At 39.1% G+C, this 21,506-nt stretch overlaps 1 protein-coding gene and 1 pseudogene across 1 annotated transcript in view; both read left to right on the plus strand.

Moving 5' to 3' along the window:
- Nucleotides 1–43: 43 nt before the first annotated feature.
- The window catches only part of Sos2 (SOS Ras/Rho guanine nucleotide exchange factor 2), an 85,542-nt gene continuing 64,079 nt past the window's right edge, over nucleotides 44–21,506 (plus strand). The window contains exon 1 of the mRNA XM_028781837.1: nucleotides 44–149. Within this exon, the coding sequence (XP_028637670.1) occupies nucleotides 63–149 (87 nt within the window). The 5' untranslated portion in view covers nucleotides 44–62. The remainder of the gene's footprint in view (nucleotides 150–21,506) is intronic.
- LOC114632982 lies at nucleotides 5,215–6,058 on the plus strand (annotated as a pseudogene).

Raw genomic sequence — 21,506 nt, forward strand, 5'->3', positions numbered from 1 at the left:
CCGCGCCCAGCCTGTCAGGCCACCGGCCCGGCCTCCGATGCGGAGGCGCTGCGGCCGGGGCCATGCAGCAGGCGCCGCAGCCGTACGAGTTCTTCAGCGAAGAAAACAGCCCGAAATGGCGGGGACTGTTGGTCCCGGCCCTGCGGAAGGTCAGTGCTGCGGCCGAGGGAGGTGCCGCGGGGCGACGGGCTGGGGGGCCGGGCCGGGAGCCCGCACAACTCGTAACGGGGAGAGCGGGGAGCACGGCTCGCTCCCGCACCAGGTACCCGGGCCGAGCCTGCTCAGGCCGTGTGCCGGGTTCTCCTCATTGCCTGTTGCATCCCGAAGGACGTTTTCTCAACTTTCTCTTTTGGCCTGGTCCCGGAAGGAAGGTTTTGTTATGATCATAAAACTGGATTTCATCTTACAGTCATTTCGTCAGGCAACTTCCGCCGTTGACCAATGTGTTGTCCTCAGGCTGGATTCTGGCAAGACAAAGTCCCACCGGTTTTTTAGTTTCTAAAATAAATGCACAATTTCGGACCGAGTGACTACTGTGAATTACGTTCTTGGGGGGTGTTCGCCTCGGGCGGTTTGCTTGCCACGGTTTGCTTGCCTCGGTTTGCTTGCCATTCGCTTGTTGAGGCAGTGCTGTTTTTGCTAATATGGATGTGTGTTTCGCATGTGTGAAGTGTCAGTGAGTCATAGTATTCATTTTCCAGCTCTTGAGGTGAATCTAAAGCGCCTTTCCACTTCCTGCAGAAGTCTTACCTGAACACAAGGATTGCCTCACAAAATGTGGTCAGTTTCTTCACAGCGATGAGAATTTGTAATAATCACTTTTAAGGGACAGTTGTGGGGGTGGGGGGCAGCTCATGCAAATCAATCTTTGAAGATTAGATACACTGCTAGGATGCGCGTCTCCTGGTTGGTGCTAGTCTTATATGAAGTTAGGTAATTAATTATACGATGCTTTTTGTTGCTGTTAAATTCTTCTTGTAAGAGACTTGTAGATTTGAAGACTACATGGGCCCAGGGTTAGCGGTCATGCCTCTTGAACATGGGCTTCTCCCTGTAACTTTTTTCCTTTTTGGCAAAATAAACAAGAATTTATTTATTAATTATCTTTTAATCCTGGGCCTGCGAGAGACTCATTAGGGAAGGTGATTTGCGGTCCAACAGCACAAGCCTGGTGGCTTGAATTTCATTCCTAAAATCCACATAAAGGTGATAAGGAGAGAGAGGACCCCACATAGTTGTCCTGGCCTTCATGCAGGACCCTAGCTACACACACACACACACACACACACACACACACTACACACTAACACATATCACACACACACTTTAACAAGAAACTTCCAACTGTGGTAATTGTAAAATACCACAATTGAGGGAGTCTAAGATGTAAGGAGTAAAAGTACCTTTTTGGCAAGCTAGATAACCTGAGTCCGTGTGCAGAACCCAGGGGGGGAGGGGAGAACTGACTCCCAAAAGTTGTTCGTTCTTTCTCTCTCAGAAACAGACAGACACTCACACTAACAACAACAACAACAACCTCACTTGAAAAATAATTCATCATACATGTCTAGGAATGGAAAGTCGGGTCCACTTTAATGGTACAAACATTTCCTTGTATCTTCAGAATTTCAAATTTTCCATTAGCATAATTCTCATAAGGAGATATTTATTGGTTTCTTTGGGGGCACACACCAAATCATGTCCTTTAAAAGAACTTTGTGGAAATGGAAAGCATGTTGAGTAGTGATAATGGATTCTGTTTTGAATCAAAAGCAAAGGGGAAATACCTAGATAGTAATTAGCCTTTCTACCTCATAAAATGGCAATGTATTTATCAGCTCTACCCGTGTTGGGCATGTGATGCAAGTATATACACATTCATAATTTTGATAGCAAAAGGTGGCTTAGACTCTACATAATTCTTGACGAATAAGTACAAATTTAACTTTTCAGAGTAGATCAGAAATAAAACTAGAACTAGCATCTATTCCCCATCTCTTCCTTTGGTCCTAGAACTGTGCATTTATATGTTGTTTGTTTCCTAGATGCTTTATACATAATATATTGCTTCATAGTAATGAATTTTTTGCACATTAAAAACCATAACCACAAAAATTTCATATTCTGTGGTGAATGTTAAAAGCAGCTAATATTAATTGATTAACTTAGCATTATGGAATTGAAGTTCATGCCATGGAAAAATTTATGTTTTTAGAAAAATTTAGTTGTGATGTATTTTTAACTTTATGTATTCATTTAACATTTGTTGAACACAGGTGCTTGATACCATGCCAGATCCTAAGAATACAGAGATGAATTTTCACTTTTATTTACTTGTTTTTTTTTTTCAGACAGGGATTCTTTTTTGTAGCCCTGGCTGTTCTAGAACTCACTCTGTAGACCATGCTGGTCTAGAACTCACAGAGATCCTCCTGCCTCTGCCTCCTGAGTCCTGGGACTAAAGGGCTTCGTCACCACCACCATGCTGGTTTTGGCTTATGTAAATGAGCAAATTTGACTTTATTTTCCTGTAAGAAGTATCTTTCTCAGCATGAGTGAGTGTGTGTGTGTGTGTGTGTGTGTATCAGAGTAGTTGGCTCAGTCAGAATAGTCTGCTGGTGAGGTCACCAAAACATTTCAGAAAGGTAAAGAAAGTTATGATTTCATTCAAAATGTAAATGAACACATAACAAGTGATTTACACTTAATTTATTTTTGAGAAAGGGGCACATATATCCCAGGCTAGCCTCAAACTTCTCATATAGTAAAGGGTGACCTTGAACTTCTGGTCCTCCTGTCTCAACCACCCAAGATAAAATTCAGGGCTTCCTGCACTCTACTCATTGAATTATATGTCTCCAGCCTTTAGGTTTTTGTTTAATGAAGGATCTAGTAAGGTGTTAGACTCATTCCTATGACCATTTAGGTATTTATAGGATACTTAATGAAGAAATAGTAAAGCAATCGGGTTAGGTATAGAATTAGTTAATATTCTAAATAAGAACATAAGAGTAGGTTTTGGCCATCCTTTCCACTAGATAGAAATTATTTTCATTTTGACCAGCCAGAATTCTATAAATTCATATTATAGACTTGTTAAATAAATTAGTTAATAGAAAGTAATCAAAAGTTTAAACTAAGTACCACACTGAAAAGCGCCTACTATTTTTGTTTTGTTTTTGCTTATTTTAAGTTTTGGGTATTTTTTTTTTTTTAAAATGAACACAGAGTGTGCATTTGTTTGTATGAATTTAGTAAAATTACCAGTGTCAACTTGAAAATGAAAGGATTATTCATTTCCGTGGCACTTACACTAGAATTGGAACAATACATAAAATGAATAAGTTCAATTTGATTTAATGGAAGTTTTTTTTAAAAAACTAAAAAAACAAAAACAAAACAAAATGCTAGGTGTGGTGGCACACTTTAATCCCAGCACCTGGGAGGCAGCAGCAGGTGAATCTCTGGGTTTGAGACCAGCATAGTCTACATAGCAAGTTCCAGGCCAGCCATAGCTACATAATGAGACACTGTCACAAACAAACGAACAAACAAACAGTAAGAGAGGAGGAGGAGGAACCCCTATGGTAAAAGGAGAAAACCAACTCCTGCAAGGTGTCATGGGACCTGCACACACTCACACAGCACACACAAACACAGAAGTAAAAGTTAAGACTATAGTCTAAATTTCCAATTTTCTTTGATAAAAGCATCAAGTATTCATTTTAACACAGAGGTAAAACACAGAGGTTGAAAAATGCATTTATGAGAAGTAATTTTGGAAGTAGAAATGAATTTTATGTTTGCTTTTTATTTAAAGAAGAAAAAAGGTTGGTTTTTTTTGTGTGTGTGTGCTGAAAATTGAACCTGTGTATGCTAAGTATGTGTTCCACCACTGATCAGCATGCCCAGCCCTTTCTTTACCTTTAAAAAGAAAGCTTCACCTAGTGCATCTAAAAATGTACAGAGTCAGAAGCAGGGTGAAGTGATACTACTAATGGATAATATATGGATTGTTAACATTACTGCTGAATTATGTATCATCCCTAAAAGAGCCAGGGACTTTATAAATGCCTTCACCACTCCTCTCTAAGAACAGTGAAGCTGTCATGTTACTTGGAGCCTTAAAAGAGCATGCACTTGTGAATGCAGCACATCACCTTTGTGTTTAAATGCTTGGGTGACTTGTGCATGTGCTGTTTGATATCTTACTGAGATAAATCAACACTTTTCATATAAAAATTTGCTTTAAGACCATTTAATCAGGGTTCTGAATCTCTCATATTACTATTATTATTGATACCTTTTCTGTATGGTTTTATTAGGCTAGACTTGGAAAGGAAAATATTCTTTTATCGGTAGTTTTAAATGTAAGAGAGAGCTAGCAAGAGTTCCTGGGTAAAATTCGATTTGGGTTAAATATTGACCTCCTACTCTGTGACAGGTTGATCCTAATGATGTGAGAAAATGTCTGGGTTAATTAATAGTGAGTGTATGGTAAGGTAAAAGAAGGTTAAGAAATGCATTTGTAGATTCTGAAAGCTCCAGATGTTTTGCTTCGTACTGCTGCTTGTTGGGAGTTCATTTTAGAAGATACACTGGATCTTTTCTCTCCAGAAGATTTGTAGGGTGATTTGAGAAAATAAAGTTGGTGTCACTGATGTATAATTGAGTCAAGAAGCCATCTTTGAGGAAGCTAAATTCTGGCGACTATAGGTGACTGTGTTACTGAGTGCCTCTTATATGTCAGCGGTAGTTTTTATATTGAAGCTCTAGGAAGAGTCCTGCTGACATAAAGCTTGCATTCTAAGTAACTGTGGTAGAGAGGTCTGAGAGACAGACAAATTAGCAAGCAGTTCTCTGAAAGATATGAATTATCAAAATACAGCAGAAGAAAAGATTTACAGCAAAGGAAAAGGTAGGAAATGTCTTGTCTTCTGAGCCAGGAGAAGAAGATCAGATACAGATTATATGTAGATCAAGTTAAGGTTTCACCAGAGAATAGGAAGTCCTGTAGGGTCATCATTCTTATAGCAGAGCAATTAGATTAACTTGGACCTAACTGGGTTTCGGAAGGATTACACTTCAGGTGAAGTCCAGTAATTAGATATGCAGGAGGTGTGAGGTGATGCCAAGGATGGAGTGAGGCTGGATTACAGCCCCAGCAGCTCCAGAACCACGGCCTCATCGGCATCCTCTCTAGGCCTGCCAACCATGGCACTGTTGATGCCTCTGAAAGGACTGAAGGAGAAGGACAAAGAGCCCCTCATCCAGCTCTTCATCAAGGCTGGCAGATGGAGAAAGCATAGGAAACCACCCCCTTTCACAGAGGCTCTTCATGATTCTTTGGCTCAAAGGAGTTATGTTTAGTGTCACACCACTGAATTCAAAAGGAAGCCTGTGAACCTGCAGACCTTGACTCCAGGAACGCACCCACCATAACTTTCAACAGCGAAGTCAAAACAGATGTAAATAAGACTGAGGAGTTTCTTATCTAGTCCATACCACCAAGTACTTAATCATAAGTACTTAAATCTTTTACCAACCCTCCAGAGTCAAACACTGCCGGAACATCTTTGTCAAATTCTCTGTTTATTTCAAGACCTCAAGGCCAGAGGCTAATGAAACACTCGATGGGCGGGTGGGGGTGGGGGCTTTGAAAATACTGCAGAAACTAGAGGAGTATCTGAATTCTCCCCACTCATGAAATCAATGAGAACAGCATGGATGACAGACATCAAGTTTTCCACATGTAGATTTCTGGATGGCAATGAGATGACATTAGTGGACTGCCACATACTGCACAAGCACATTGTCAAGGTGGTGGCCAGCAAGTACCACAACTTTGATATTTCTTAAGGAATGACAGGCTTCTGGAGATACCTGAGGAACCTATAATGCACTTGTATTCACCAGCACCTGTCCCACTGTGGAAGAATGTGGGAATAGAATACAGCCACATCACCAAAAAGACTTAGAAAGTAAACCACTTTTGAGAGAGATGCCATCAGATTCCCCTAAGAAAATGCTCTCTAACAGACTGCTTTCCCTCCTCTAAAGTAGAAGTGTATTTTGCATGAACATGCAGTCACTCAAGACTTGGATTAAGAGTAAACAAAGTATAGTAATCTCCAATACACATTCCTAAGCAGCATTATTCTAAAATCCTTTACCTGGCCCACCCTGCCCATCTCCTATCCTCTAATTTGGAGACATTCTGCTATAAGCTTTTCACCTGAGAAGCAGTTTGCTGTCACTCTGGTACCCTAGCTATCATAACCATTCACTGTGTGTAGATGGCAGAACTTAAGGTACAGCATTTAAGCATTAGAATAATAGCCATGGTCTCAGTGGACCCCCACACTGATATATAATGCATAGTTCAAGGAATATTTATTCATTCAGGGAGAGTTGTAATACTGAGTAAGGAATATGGAAGAATTGCTACTGTGTTGGCCATACTGTTTCTGTGTAGTGGGTCCCTGAAGGTGCTGAAGCATGTTGCCATCTGAAACTACCTTCTGCAGAGACGCTGGTGTTTTGATAGATACTTAATTTTGCCTAAAACATGGATCTTTCTTATACATTGTAACATCCAAAACTATGTGGAAGCGGAAAGACTTGGGGCTGGGAAGGCATTCTCAAAATTATATGAAACAGTGGGTGGGTCCTCTGTAATTTTGTGTATGAATTTTCACCCAGGGCCATTCATACATTTACAACAGTGTTGCAGCCTTTATTTTAACAGACTTTCTCTTATCTCCCTCTCCCCACCTTTTTTTTTCCCCCTGTGGCGCTTGGGGAATCTCAACTTTGTGAAGTCCTGACAAGCTTCTCTGTCCTTGAGCTGTACCAAGCCCGGCTGTGCTCAGTGTAATTCCTTTTTTTAAGAGGGTAACCATGTATCTTTCTGTCTTTGAGCAGCATTATATAAGCTGTTGGTCAGCTGTAGCAGCCCAATGACTAGTATGTAAAAACTACTACAGAAATTAACCTGGGGGATGCCTCGTGACCTCATTAAAATGTCAAGTACACTTAAAAAAAAACAATAAATTCAGAAACTGATGGAGAACCTATGGTTTTTAAATTTTTAACATGGAGCCTGTTCTGGATTTCCTAAAGCTGCTGACTAAAACAATAGAACCCATGGGAATAGTTTGGAATTGTTCCAAAGTAATAATGACCCAAACTGACCTAAGGGGTTCAGCCAGACTGTTTGAGCATTAGGAATGCACTTTAACTTGGTGCATTTAGCTCCCTGTCAGCCATGATTTAGTAACCTTTTTCTGTTATCAGTTTAATTTTAGTATGGTATATTTGGAGCAATAATATTCCATTAAAATGTTTTATGTTGAGTATCCAAAGCATTACCTGTGTAACTACTTGACATAAATCAAATATATGTCTATTATACTAATCATGGCCTTTCTTTCAAGGGTTTCAAAGGGTTTGATTATATCCTATGTTAGGCTGCATACTTGACTGAGGGAGGAATTTTAATGGAACTAATGGATTTAGAATTATTTTATATAGCCATGTTAAAAATTAACAACCAAAACTTCTTTTCATAAAAATATGTGATAATTAGTAGAAAGCTTTTTGAAATCTATGAAGTGTTATATATTCCAAATTCACAAATTAATGTTTAGAGGTAGAACAACAAAGTGAAAATAACATGTAGGCAGTTTTAGCTGGTCAAGTCTTCTTTATCCTCCCCCCCTCCGTCCATTAACCCTCTCTTCCCCTGTTTCTTTTTCAACAGACTGTTATGCATCCAGGGACATATAGAAGTCTTTAGTTATCTTTTTAAATCATGTATCACTTTGTAAATGCTACCACACCTCTTAACAAAACATTTTTTAGTTCTTTTGTAATTGTGTAGTTGCCTGAGGCCTGCTCAAGGTCAAAAAAAGGACACAAATTTGCACATTTTATTTTGACATATAACATTTTACATGTTAAAATCAAGTAGTTACAAAAGGTATAATTTTGTATTACAAATACTGATGGTGTTAAAATAAAAAGTTTAGTCAGCTAAAAAGACTCTAATGGAAGTGCTGGAGAGATGCCTCACTCATTAGAAAACAAACAAACAAACCAAACAAAAACCAAAACACTAGTTGTCCTTGCAAAGGATCCAAGTTCAGTTCTTAGCACTCACATGGTGGCTCATAACCATTAGTAACTCCAGTTCCAAGAGATCTGAAGCTCTCTTCTGACCTCCATGGGCACCAGGCATGCGGGTGGTATACATATACATGTGCAGGCAGAACATAAGATAATTGTATTTTTAAAAGCCTTTTAAAGTATCCAATGGAATGTAAATGCCAAAGTAATTTGCTATGTACTGTGATTCTTTTAAAATGAAGATGGCAAAGTCAGTCTTTCACAGTTGGTAACTTTGTATCAGCCTTTTCTCTGTGAGCTTTGTATCCTGCATGTATGTACATAATTATGTTCTCATGTAATGTTTTTATGTTTGAAAGACCTTGATTGCTTCTTATATTTCTTTGTAACAGAGAAAACTATATATATTGAATTAATTTTTTCATCTCTATGCATAAAGCTCTAATATTTATTTTGAGCTAGTATGATGGTGTGTATTTGTTTCTTATTTATTTAATATGTGTTTTATTTGGTGCCCATGGAGGCATTAGATTCCCCAGGATTGATGCTACAGACAGTGAACCATCATGTAGGTGCTAGGAATTGAACCCTGGTCCTTTGGAAAAGCATCAGTGCTCTTAACTGCTGAGTCATTTCTCCAGGCCCTTGATGATATGTACTTGTAATTCCAGCAGTTAGAATCTAATGTAGGAAGATTATCACAAATTCAAGGCCAGTGCATAGTTAAGTACAAAAGCCAGCAAGGGCTACATATGAAGACCTTGCCTCCAATAAAATAAAATTTACTTTTCTTTTATATAAATACTAACATCCAAAAGTTAATATAAGTGAACAAATATTTCAAAGCAACTAAACCCAACCGTTTAACTTTTTAAACATTATATGCAAAATTCTATCATTTTTTTCTAACTATTCAGTGAATCTAATATCAAGCTGCTTTTAATTTTTATCTACTCATTTAGGACTTTGATTCTGTTTAAAACAAAGATCATTTTACTTGGAAAATAATGTTATCAGATTTTAAGAATCATTTGCCTTTTCATTTTCTAGCTTTTCCAGTCTTTACTAAACAGCCAATGACTATGGTTATTATCTTTTTAATGTTTCTACTTAGAAGTTCTTTGTTGAATATATTCATGAAAGAACAAGACAATCAAAACTTTTTAATTTAAGTGTGCCTTAATCAAGGTATTATTTATTGATAAAATGCATTTTATCCTACCATGTTCTTTTTAAAATAGTATTTATTTTAGTAAGCTCAAATCAAGTTACATTTCTGTTTTTGAGTCCTATTCCATAGTCAAATCAATTCACAGCTAGTAATCTAACAACAGGTACTTTAAGTAATATGTTTCTAGGTAGGTAGGTTTCAGAGGCTTCTTGTTCCTTTAAGTCTAGCCGTTGATGATACAATTATGAATAGTGAACTCCTCTGGAGTGTAACAGTAAGACAGTGGTCATCAGCCATCTCACACCCCTTTTGAGACAGAGTTGTGCTGTGTGGCCAATCTGGCCTTGAGCTCCAGTCTTTGCCTCAGCCTCCTGAATGCTGAGATTAGAGGTGTGCCTACCACTGTGCCTGATCTCCTGCTGGTTTTTCTCCCTTTTTTTTTTTTTTTTTTTTTTTGCCCCTTGGTAATTTAGGGGAACTATCTTGAAACCAGTATAAACACTTTATAAATATTTTGCTATTTTCTAATCAATACAGTATATTTGTTTCATACTAAGCAGCATCTTTTAGCAAGAAAATGCTAAATTTGAATAAGAATGACAAAATGAACTGGGACAATTAAAATTTACTTTAAAAATTTCTTTATAGGTAAAGATACCACATGTGTACTTAAGAAAAATACTTTTATAGTCTGGGTCTCTCATTCTCATTTGTACATCTGCTGAGCCAGGAGTTCCTGGGGCATGGGCTCCAGCATCTCAGGCTCCTTTCTGTTCACACAAAGTGCTTCCCTGGATGGAGCAGGCTGGTGCCTCAGTGGAACCCTTTAGTTCCTTCCCTCAGGTACCTTCCTTTTGGCTTGGTTTCTTTCCTGATCCTTTCCTTCTTCCATTTCAGGAAGCCATCTTGACTCTTACCTTTCATTTGAAGAAGCCAAGTAGCTAGCACCAGCTTCAGCACTTCCCCAGAAGCCTAGCCGCTGCAGCACTCCCCCACCCTCAGCCCCGCTCACACAGAAGCCTCCCCATTCCTTCCTGCCACCTAACTCCCCTAAAAAAGGCACCAAAGGCCACAAATCCTCAGACAGTATCAGCCTGAAAACAGATAAACAAATGCAGGGCAGCCTTCAGTCTCCATGCAGCCTGAAGCTGGCACCCTCTCTGATGGATGGCCAAACACTCCCCAACACAGGTGGCTTATGGCCTTGGGAAAAGCAAAAACCATATATCCATAGAGAGAAATCATCCCAATTAAGCGTTCCCAGGCAGCTGTGACTGGTTTGTAAAAACATTATAGCTTCCCTTATCCGCCACTTCCCTTCCCCTATGTAACCTACTTGTGTATATTCTCTACACTCCTAGACACGGACCGAAACTTCACTTTGTGCAGTTTTCTGTCCAAATTTGGGTTTGAAATAAAGGGCTCTTAAGAATCTCTACAGCGGATATGGTAATTCTTTGAGGACTCTTGGAGATCCCAAGACCTGGGCATAATACCTTCATCCATTGCAGGAAGCCCTCTGACTCTTACCTTTCCTTCATCCATTGCAGGAAGCCATCTTGACTCTTACCTTTCCTTCATCCATTGCAGCAAGCCATATGACTCTTACCTTTCCTTCATCCATTGCAGGAAGCCATCTGACTCTTACAGTGCTTACCATGCTCACTGTGCACGTTCCTTCTCTTGGCAGGAATCTTGCCCTTAACATGCTCATTTATAACAAGGCCAGCAGCAGCTGAGTGGCATTGTAGACACTCTGTTTTGCCATGGTAACAATTAGGGATTCCTTTTTGCAAAGTACCTAATCCCCTAATATCTGTGGCATCACTCTTGTAGATGTCACATGTATGTGGCCAAAGAAACAACTCGGTTTTCTGAAAGGCTTGAAGAGCATGCATGAGTGCCTCTCCTCTTTCCCACTGTTTCGTCACTTTGGAGAATTACTGGAAGATTCAGTACAGGTGGATCTGGCTAAGAGGAAGTCCTTAACATATTCTTAAATTCTCATTAAATGTTTATTGTATGAGCTTTCTGTTGCTGGATAACAAAGAGTGATCAAAAAATGATGTAGATTGAAGCTACATCTATTTATTTATCTGATAATTTTGTTTTTTAATCAGAGGTCTAGGTATAGCTTAGCTTGATTCTCTGCTTAGGTTCTCAAAAGGAGGAGAAAAAAAAATCACCATTTCTGTGATGGGGCTGTGGTTTTCTCTAAGGCTAGTGCTCTTCTTTGAAGCCAATGTAGGTAGAGCTTCTAAAGAGCATGCCCATTTCTAGGCACATTTGTTCATCATAATACATTGATTTGCTTCTTTACATTCAATAGGAATTCATCTTATTCTACTTTGTGTCTATTTGTGGTTCTGGGGATGGAACCCAAGGCTGTGTGCATGTGAAACAAGCATTCCTCTGTGCAGCTAAACCCTAGTCCTGTTGCTACTTCTCATATTCTGACACTCACATTTTTTTTTCACCCAATAAGGTTGTGTTCACAAGGGTAATCTCCTTTTTGATTAACTCAGGGTCAGCTGATTATTGATGTTAGTCACCTTTTCATATTTGGTTTTTGTTTTGTTTTTGACATTTTCTAACTTGTATCTATGCATGTATGAATGTATGTCACATGAAGGCAGGAGGAAACTGAGAAGGTTAAAAGAAGGCATTTGGTTTCTGGAGCTGGAGTTACAGTTACAGATGGTTAAGAGCTGCCCACGCTGGGTGCTGGGAACTGAGCCATCTCTCTAGCACTGCTGTTGCCATATTTTGTACCCTGCTCAGAGAATTGCTTGCTATCTTGCTGTATTCACAATGCCTATAATGCTCCAATGTAAGCAACTATACAGGGCATGCAGAGGGATTAGGGGTCATCTTAGAATTCTGCTTACATTCATTTTATGAAAATATCTTTATATAACTTAATTATTAAGGCCAGTGGTAATTATCAAGCTAGCTAGTCCTACCATATTTATCTTTTGTCAAAGTCTGACTTGGTATTTTAGTTCAAATGAGTGCCTTAGTACTTGTCATGTGTCTGCTACCTCACTTCTGAATGTACACTATAAGACAGAAAGAAAAACAGGTAATGTGTAAAAACTGGCATTGAATATGTTTTCCTGAATGAAGTCAGATATTACTGAGTATATCTTTAAGATATGCTTTTCCATGGCCTGTCCTCTCAGGAGGTTGTAATTTTTGACAGTAGTCAAATGAATGGAAGGGAGAAAGCACTTAAATGAAAACAGTATAATTGTGCCTTTGTTTAATGTTACAGAATGTAAGTACACATGTATGTATTGCACTTTCAGCAGCATACGATATCATGAGAGGAGGCATTTGAGAAAGACTAGTAAAACTCGTCATATTTATCCCTGTGTGCATGCGCCTCATTTGGGGTCTTACCTAAGAAAGAGTCCGTATAGTAGTTTAGGTACTGTGCTGATGGGTGTGAGTGATAGATGTTTAGCCTAGAAATTCCTAAATTTCGATTAAATGAAACAAATAATTCTGATTAAATGAAACTAATAATTGTGGTCTTTGGGTGTGTGTGTGTGTTGGTCCGTGTTGTACAGACATATGAGTACAAGTATATGCATCCATGCAGAGACCAGAGAAGGATGTTGAATATCATTCTCAACCATTCTCCGCCTTCTTCCCTTGAGACACAGGGTCTCTACTGAATGTGAGGCTCTGCTGGCGGTGGCCAAGCCTGTGATCTTCCTGTGTCTTTCCCACACAGTTCTGGGGTTACAGGTATATCCAGCCACACCTGGCTTAACTGAGTTCTAGGGATTAGAACTCAGGTCTTCATTATTGAACAGCAAATGTTCTTACCCACTGAGCCATGGTCCCAACCTAATACTTGAAAAAATGTTTTCTCTTAAATTTTTTTGTTAGCTCTTTGGTGTTCACTGTAGTTTACTTACTAGTGAGATTATGAAATTAATCAAAAAAGATATAGAATTTTTCAAGAGGAAAGACCTTTTACTTTTTGTCTTTTCCTGAAATACTTATAGTTTTGGTTTATGCTAGTTTTTCCTAATCCTGCCAACAGTAATGATATATAAGTATTTAAATATTTTATGTTCTTCAGAAGACTACTGAATTCACATACTCTGCTACCTTGTGCTTTTTTGATTTATAGACTACCTTTATGGAAAGATGTTTACAGTTTATATGAGGTTCTTTTCAGAAAATTTTTTATAAAAATTTTAGATTCAATTAATAGTCTTTCTTACATATTTGATTACTTTATGGTAAGCCCTCTCCTATTGTAAAACTAAATAGAATCAGATTGCAAGCTTCTACTTATCTTCACTTCATTTTTTATTTATTTATTTATTTTTTTGTTTTTCGAGACAGGGTATCTCTGCATAGCCCTGGCTGTCCTGGAACTCACTCTGTAGACCAGGCTAGCCTCGAACTCTCGAACTCAGAAATCCGCCTGTCTCTGCCTCCCAAGTGCTGGGATTAAAGGCGTGCACCACCACCGCCCGGCTTTTTATCAAGTTCTTAATTTCCCCCCAATCTCCAAATAATTTTAGTGGGGTCATGAATGCTGTGAATCTATTTAGCAAGTGTTTCGAATTCTTTATGGAAAGAACTATGGCTTTTTGGCATGGTCTAGCACTGTATGAGTTACCTGTACATTAGGAATAAAAGTGTAAGGAAGTGGAAGGAAACCAGAAACAGCAGATGGTTCTCTACCTTTATCAGGAGACTGTTCCCCCAAATACTACATTCTTTAACAGCTTTGTTGATGGCATAAATGATATATAAAAAGCTGATATATTTAAAGTATATAGTTTGGTAAGTTCTTCTAATCTGTACATCAGTGAAACCACAACATGGTGAACAAGAATTGAGAAAGATGGCACAGACTTATAGTCCCAGCATTTAGGCTTCAAAAGCGGAAAATTATGAGTTCAAGACTAGCCTGGGCTACAAAGCTAGTTCTAGACTAGCCTGGGCAAGAAAGGAGTCCTTATCAAAGAAAAAAATAAAGACAATGTACTGTGTCTTTCAGCTCCAAAATTTCCTCCTGGCTATACTTCTCTCTCCTTCCGTGGTCCATCCCCCAGCAGTCCCTGATCTGCCATCCCTGTAGACTTCATTTTCTAGAGTTTTATGCTAATGGAATCTTACAATAGAAACTCTTTTTGGAGGCGTAGGTTGACTTTCTTCACTTGGTAAAATTACTTAAAAGTTACTCATGTTGTTGAAATGTCAATAGCTTCTTACATGTCAATGTTCAGTAGGATTCCAGTGTGCCGAAGTACTATAGGACTTTTAGATCTTAAGGTCTTGGCTATTACAAATAAGATTACTATAAGCATTTTATGTACAGGTTGTGGATAATTACCAAAGAGTAATTGGATCAGTGAACTGTCAAGTCATGTGTAGTGGCCTGTAATCCTGGCTGCTCAGGAGGCCAAGACCATAGGTTTGAGGCCAGTCTGGGTAGCTTATGAGACATTGTCTCAAAACAGAAGATACAAAAGGGCTTCTGGGTATAGCTCAGTAGTAGAATGCTTGCCTAGCGTGCATGAAGCCCTGGGTTCAATTCCTGATACTATTAACCATAAGGCTACCTCCCCCATCTCTTCCACAAAATAAAAAACAAACAAACAAAAACCCCAAAAAATGAAAAAAGAAAAATTTATGGCTGTTTTCCAGAGTTTTACCACCCTGCTAGCAGACAGTGGGACACATGCCTCTGTGTTCAAGGACAGCCTAGTCTACAGAGTGAGTGCCAGGACAGCCAGGGCTACACAGAGAAACTGTCTCAAAAACCAAAATAATAATGATAATAATAATAATAATTTTAATTATAATATATTATTATTATTTGGGTATTTTGTGGCTTTGGTTTGTGTTTCCCTAATGATTGGTTGTGCCGAGTAGCTTTCACGTGACTTGCTAGCTACACATTTTTACTCAAGTGTTTGTTCAGATCTTGTACCCATTTTGGGTTTTTTGTTTGTTTGTTTGTTTTTGTTTTTTGTGTGTATTTGATACGTATTTAGTGTGTTTGGATATGAAGTTTTAAAGATTTATTTATTTTGTGTATGAGTATTTTTCCTGTGTACACAGATACATCCATCACATGCATGCCTAGTGTGATGGATCCCCTAGCACTGGAGCCACAGACAGCTTTGAGCTGCCATGTGGGTACTCCGCAAGAACAGCCAGTGCTCTTTTCCACTGAGCCATTTTCTAGCCCCTGGCTAGAAATTTCTAAACTAAGTATTTACTGTTTTTCATTCTCTTAACACTAACTTTTCTCCCCTTTTGAGACAGGGTCAGGTCTGAAAAGATCTCAGCATTTTATGAAGCCCTGTGTATTTTCTTTTCAGACTACCTTCTAGTGTGTCATACTTAGGAATCACGGCTGAGTCCAGAGTACAGACATTCTCTCCATTTTTTTCCCCCCTTTGACTCTGGGTTTTGATTTTTGAGGCAGTCTCACTGTGCACTTCAGACCAGCCTGAACTTTGTTATGCAGTCTCAAACTTGTGAGCCTCCTGCCTCTGCCTCTTAAATGCTATGGTTATTGGTGTGTACCATCACACCTGGATTTCTATATTTTTCTTCTAGAAGTTTTCTAGTTTTAGGTTTTACAATTTAGACTATATTGTTTAATGAGATTCTTGGCCTTCTTTTTGATAGATAACTCTCTAATAATGTTTGCTTTCCTATATTTTTTCTATTTCAAAGTTGTTTACATTGCTTGAGGGCCTCTCTTTCTATGTAAAAATTTTGGCACTCAGAAGGCAGAGGCAGGTGGATTTCTGTGAAGTTGAGGCCAGCTTGGACTACATAGTGAGTTCCAACCTACATAATGAGACTCTATCTCACATACAACTTAGAGGGAAAAACAAAACCCCTCAGGCTGATGAGACGGCTCAGTGGTAAGAGCACTTGCTTCCAAGCTTGACTGTTACCTGGGTTTGATCACCAGGAGGAAGGAAAGAACCAAGCCCTGAAAACTGACCTCTGACCTCCACACATGGGTTGCAGTGCTATAACTCCCTGCCCTGTCCTAGATGAATAAGCATAATTTAAAATGTTTTGAAAATAAAAAGGTCATTAAAACTTTAATAAAATATTGCTGATAGGTATCAAAGACTGAGGACTCAGAAATACACCTTAGCCTGTAAAGTGCTTGCTGTGCAAGTATAAAGACCTGGGTTTAAGTTCTCAGACCTATGTAAAACACCAGAGGCAACATCTAGTGCTTGTAATCCCAGAGCTGAAGAGGCAGAGAAGGGAGGAGTCACTAACTGACCAGAACAGACAACTGAAATAGCTATTTGAGTCATAAGCACAGACCCTAGGACAACCAGCTCTAGTCCAACTGTGTATGATCTTGGAATAAGCATACATTGAGGAGAAGCCAACCTATGCTGGGTGGATTTTCATTCCTGCATTTTCTCTGGGTGGTCAGCATTTTCTGTTCTTCAGCATGGCCTTCCATGTTTCAGCCTCCACAGAGCAGAGGCCAATCAAAAGCTATGTCTGCTATTCAACTGTGAGCTTTCTCTTCTGAGTATTCATCACTTGGACCACCATCTTCCCGATCTCCATCTCACTGGGATGCCCTTGGAAACTGTCTCTCCAACATCTCTTTCAGCATTCCCTGACAACTTCTTCACAGGCTAATGACCTCTTTCTCCCAAAATGGTCTTCTTAAAAGTTACTCTCAAATATCAAAGACCGTCGCCAATTCTTGTCTTCCCTAATAAAGGACATTAACTTTAAAAACAAATAATATAGAAACTGCATGTAATGATATACACTTATAAATCTAGTACTAGAGAAGCAAAGGCAGGCAGATCTCTGTTCAAAGCCAGCTTAGTTACACAGTCAGTTGCAGGGCTATATAGTGAGACCCTATCTTGAAAATAAATAAGTAAATAAGGTAGAGAGTAGCTTTAGAAAGTATTCTATGCGTATCTGTGACCTCTACACACATATACACACATGAGCACGAACATCTGCAGATGCAAACATGTATACATACACATACATACAGGAAGACAGAAAGATCTAAACATACAGACTTTTTTTTAAATCAGAATACTCAGCAGTATAAGATACCATTTTTTTTCAAATGACCTATAAACTGAACAAAATTCCATTTAAAATCCAAGCAGGCTTTTTAGCAGAAATTGATAGCATGAATTTCAAAATTCTAATACAAAAAGAGGCCCTTAAATAACGTAAGGAACTTTGAAATAGAAAAAATGTAGGAAGACAAACATTATCAGATAGCTATCTATCAAAAATAAAACCAAGAATTTCATTAAACAAGATAGGTGGCTTTAAATAGCAGTCCTCCTCCCTCAGCTTGCAGAGTGCTGGGATTACAGGCATGCACCACCATGCCTGGCTTAATTTCTACAATGTTTATAAACAGCTGTCTAAGCTGAGTGGCACTGATCTAAAGACACTCAACAAAACCAGTGGGACTGAACAGACAACCCAGAGTAAGCACATATATGTGTGTGTACAACTGACTTTTATAATGGTTCTTGAAGACCTTTCGAAGATAGCCTTGTCAATAATGGTAAAATGATCATTTGTCTGTATGCAGCACGTGTGCCATAAACAGAATTATCACATTGTTTATGACATTATTCAAATAGGTCATAAGTCTAAATTGTAAACCCTTTAAACTATAAAACTTACAGAAAAACCCACCAGACCCCACCCCTGGGGTCCCTACATATAGGCATTTGTATTTCTGGAAAATTTTTAATAAAAGATTTAGAATAGCAGTCAGTCAGAAAGTGCAGATGGAGAAATTTACTTACTACATTTTCTTGAGATGTAAATGTTAGTTGCTTGAACAAATGTACTAACAGGATTTTTTAAATTTGAATGTAAATGCAGAAACCTGAAAAACATAATTTCTGTAGGACAATTTTGGAGTTTTGGTTTCTTTAAAGAAAACACAGAAGTATTATAAAAAATATGGTTTTGTTTTAATCCCAGGTGTGAGGATATGGGGCTGCTTCAGATTGTCCACAGCGGCTGACTATGATTTACCTCAAGCTCTAGGAGGGGCATGATTTTACCAGCTTCAGATAGTTTCTGCAGTTGTATGATATTTGGTGTTCTGGGGACTTTTCAGAGGGTATATAAATGCTAGCACCTTTCGAGGTGGGGTGGCTTACTGTTGGTTGTTGTTGGTCACGGTTTGTTACGGTCCGGTAGAATTCTGCACTAATTTTTGGGCTTTTTGAAGTTGAGGTTTTTAATGACTGCTTCTATTTCCTTGGGGGTTATGGGACTGTTTAGATAGTTTACCTGATTGTGATTTGACATTTGGTATCTGTCTAGAAAATCATCCATTTTGTCTAGATTTTCCAGTTTTGTCGAGTATAGGTTTTTGTAGTAAGATCTGATGGTTTTTTGAATTTCCTGAGTGAGGTAACCCAGATTCAAAAGGACATGCATGGTATATACTTTCTGATAAGTGGATATTAGCCGTAAAGTACATGCAAAAGACCTGTAATGTTAAAAAAAATGCTTGACAGAGCATTGGGAGACAACTTGCAAAAATAGCATTGAGTTTGTTTTGTGTTGGACGTGGGGCGTGGCCTTAAGAGTGGCTTGTATACCCAGTGAAACTCTGTTGGGGAAAATTATGCTCTTTTGTGAGTGGCTATCAATTAGAGAAAGTTCTGTATTAGGGCTGAGGGCATGTGTCCACTTCCTGTCTTTGCTGGGACTCCATGTGCTGCAGACCTATACAGGCTGTGTGTATGCTGCCACAGGTGCTGTGAGCTCACGTTCATCAGTCCTGCTGTGTTTTGAGGGCTTTGTTTTTTTTTTTTGTGTTGTCCTTCTCTTCTGTCTCTTACACTCTTTCTGCCTCCTGTTCTGCAGGATTCCCTAAACCCTGTGGGGAGGGATTTAATGGAGACATCCCATTTAAGACTGAGTGTCCCAGTAACTCTCACTCTTGTACATTGTCCATTTGTGGGTCTCTGTGTTTGTCCCCATCTGTAGGAGATGGTTGAGCAAGGTACTGATCTATGAGCTTAGCAGAATGTCTTTAAGAGTCATGTATTGCTATGTTCCTTAAGCAGAAGAGTAGTATTGGTTTTCTCCTAGGTTCTTGGCCTATCTAGTCTCAGGTTCTTTGAAACCTGAGTGGTGTCAAAGATGTATCTTTGCAGGGTATCCTGCAGACAGGTCACCACTGTAGATGGAAGGGGTTGTGTCTAGGTTGCTATCTTCCTTCCCCTTTGATGATGTGCCCAGTAACTTGCAGTACCAGGAACACTAGTCAGTAAGGGTGAAGGCTCCAGGTAGACACCAGCTTGAATTTGCACATTCAATTAGTTGTTATAGATGTTGTCTTTAGCAGTAGGGTCTTACCATCAGTTTGTGCAAGCAACCAATAGCCTTGCCTTGCCTTTCTCTTAATCCCAGAGGCAAGTTTTCATTATTTTATCATTAACTATGATTTTATTATAGTATTCTTACAGATATCTTTTTCCAATTAAAGAAAAATTTTTCTATTAAATTAAGGAAACACTTGGAAAAGTTTTATCATGAATGAATGTTGGATTTGTTTTCAGATGCTTTTTCTACATCTATTAAAATGGTTATAATTTTTCTTTAAATATGTTAATATGAAAAATTATGTTACTTGATATTTCAGCATCAAACCAACTTTTTTCATTAATTAATTTATTCCCCTTATATCCTGATCACAGACTCAGTCCCTCCTCTACTCCCAGTCCCACCCTAACAAATTCTCCGTTACTCCCTCCCCTTCTCCTCAGAGAAGGGGAAGCCTTCTGTGGGTCTTACCCAGCCAGTCTCAGTAGGACTAAGCACATCCTCTCCTACTGGGCCCAACCAGGCAGTTCAGGTAGGGGAAGGAAATCCAGTAGGGGAAGGAAATCCAGTGGCAGGCAACAGGGTCAGAGACACCCACATCTCCAGTTGTTAGGGGACGCATATGAAGACCAAGGTGCATATCTGCTCCAAATGCGTAGGGTGCCTAGGTCCAGCCGCTGCATGTTCTTTGGTTGGTGGTTCAGTATCTATGAGCTCCATGGGCCCAGATTAGTTGACTCTGTAGGTCTTCTTGTGGTGTCCTTGATACATCTGGCTTGCTCAATTCTATCTCCTACTCTTCCACAAGACTCTCCAAGCTCCACCTGATGTTTGTGAATCTCTGCATCTGTTTCCATCAGCTGCTGGATAAAGCATCTCAGGAGACAATTATGCTAGACTCCTGTCTGCAAGCATAGCAGAGTATCATAAATAGTTTTAAGGGTTGGCTGTCTCCCATGGGATGGATCTCAAGTTGGGGCAGACATTGTTTGGCTGTTCCCTTAGTCTCTGCTCTATCTTTAGCTGTGCACATCTTGTAGGCTGGACAAATGTTGGGTTGAAGGTTTTGTGGGTGTGTTGATGTCCCCCTCCCTCCACCAGGAGACCCACCTGGCTACAGGATACGGCCATTGCAGGCTTCATGCCCCCCCACACACACACACACTGGAAGAAATCTCAGCTGTCTAGGAGAAACCAAACTTGTTTATGTTGTCATGTGTATGTGTATATGTATACACATGCGCATGTGTCTGTCTGTCTGTCTGTCTGTTTGTGTCTGTGTAGTGAAATTTATGTAGCTGATATTTTATTTTGGCTTTCCTTCCTGGGTTCATGAGGGAAAATCACGTACTATTTTCATCTTTTGTTTATCTGGGCCAATCTCAAAACACATCTGTCAGTCTTTTTTTTTTTTTTCCTGATTTGAGTTTGCTTCAGATTGTTGTATTTCTTCTTTGAATGCTTGACAATTTGTCAGTTATATCAACTATAGTGGACTGTGTTCTAAACAAATTTCAAAAAAACAAAATTAATCAAGTTTTTAGTGGTATTTGTTCTTTTATGCTTCTGAGCAACAAACTCAGAACCTTGAATATACCAAGCAAGCACTCTGTTAATGAGCTAGCTTCATCCCTGTATCTCATGAAGTATGGTTTTGTTTTGTATACAGTGTGCAATTATTATAAAACCCAATGCAAAAATCTTAACAACCCATGTATAATCCTGGCATGATAGTACACTACCTGTAAATCCTAGCACTTAGGAGGCTGAGGGCAGGGGTTTAGGCCAACCTAGGCTGATGGGGATACTTAGCTTCAAAAGCAAAACAAAATCCTTATGTTTAGGAGTTTTG

Source organism: Grammomys surdaster, unplaced genomic scaffold (assembly GCF_004785775.1).
Source record: "Grammomys surdaster isolate TR1022 unplaced genomic scaffold, NIH_TR_1.0 98, whole genome shotgun sequence".
Classification (NCBI taxonomy): domain Eukaryota; kingdom Metazoa; phylum Chordata; class Mammalia; order Rodentia; family Muridae; genus Grammomys; species Grammomys surdaster.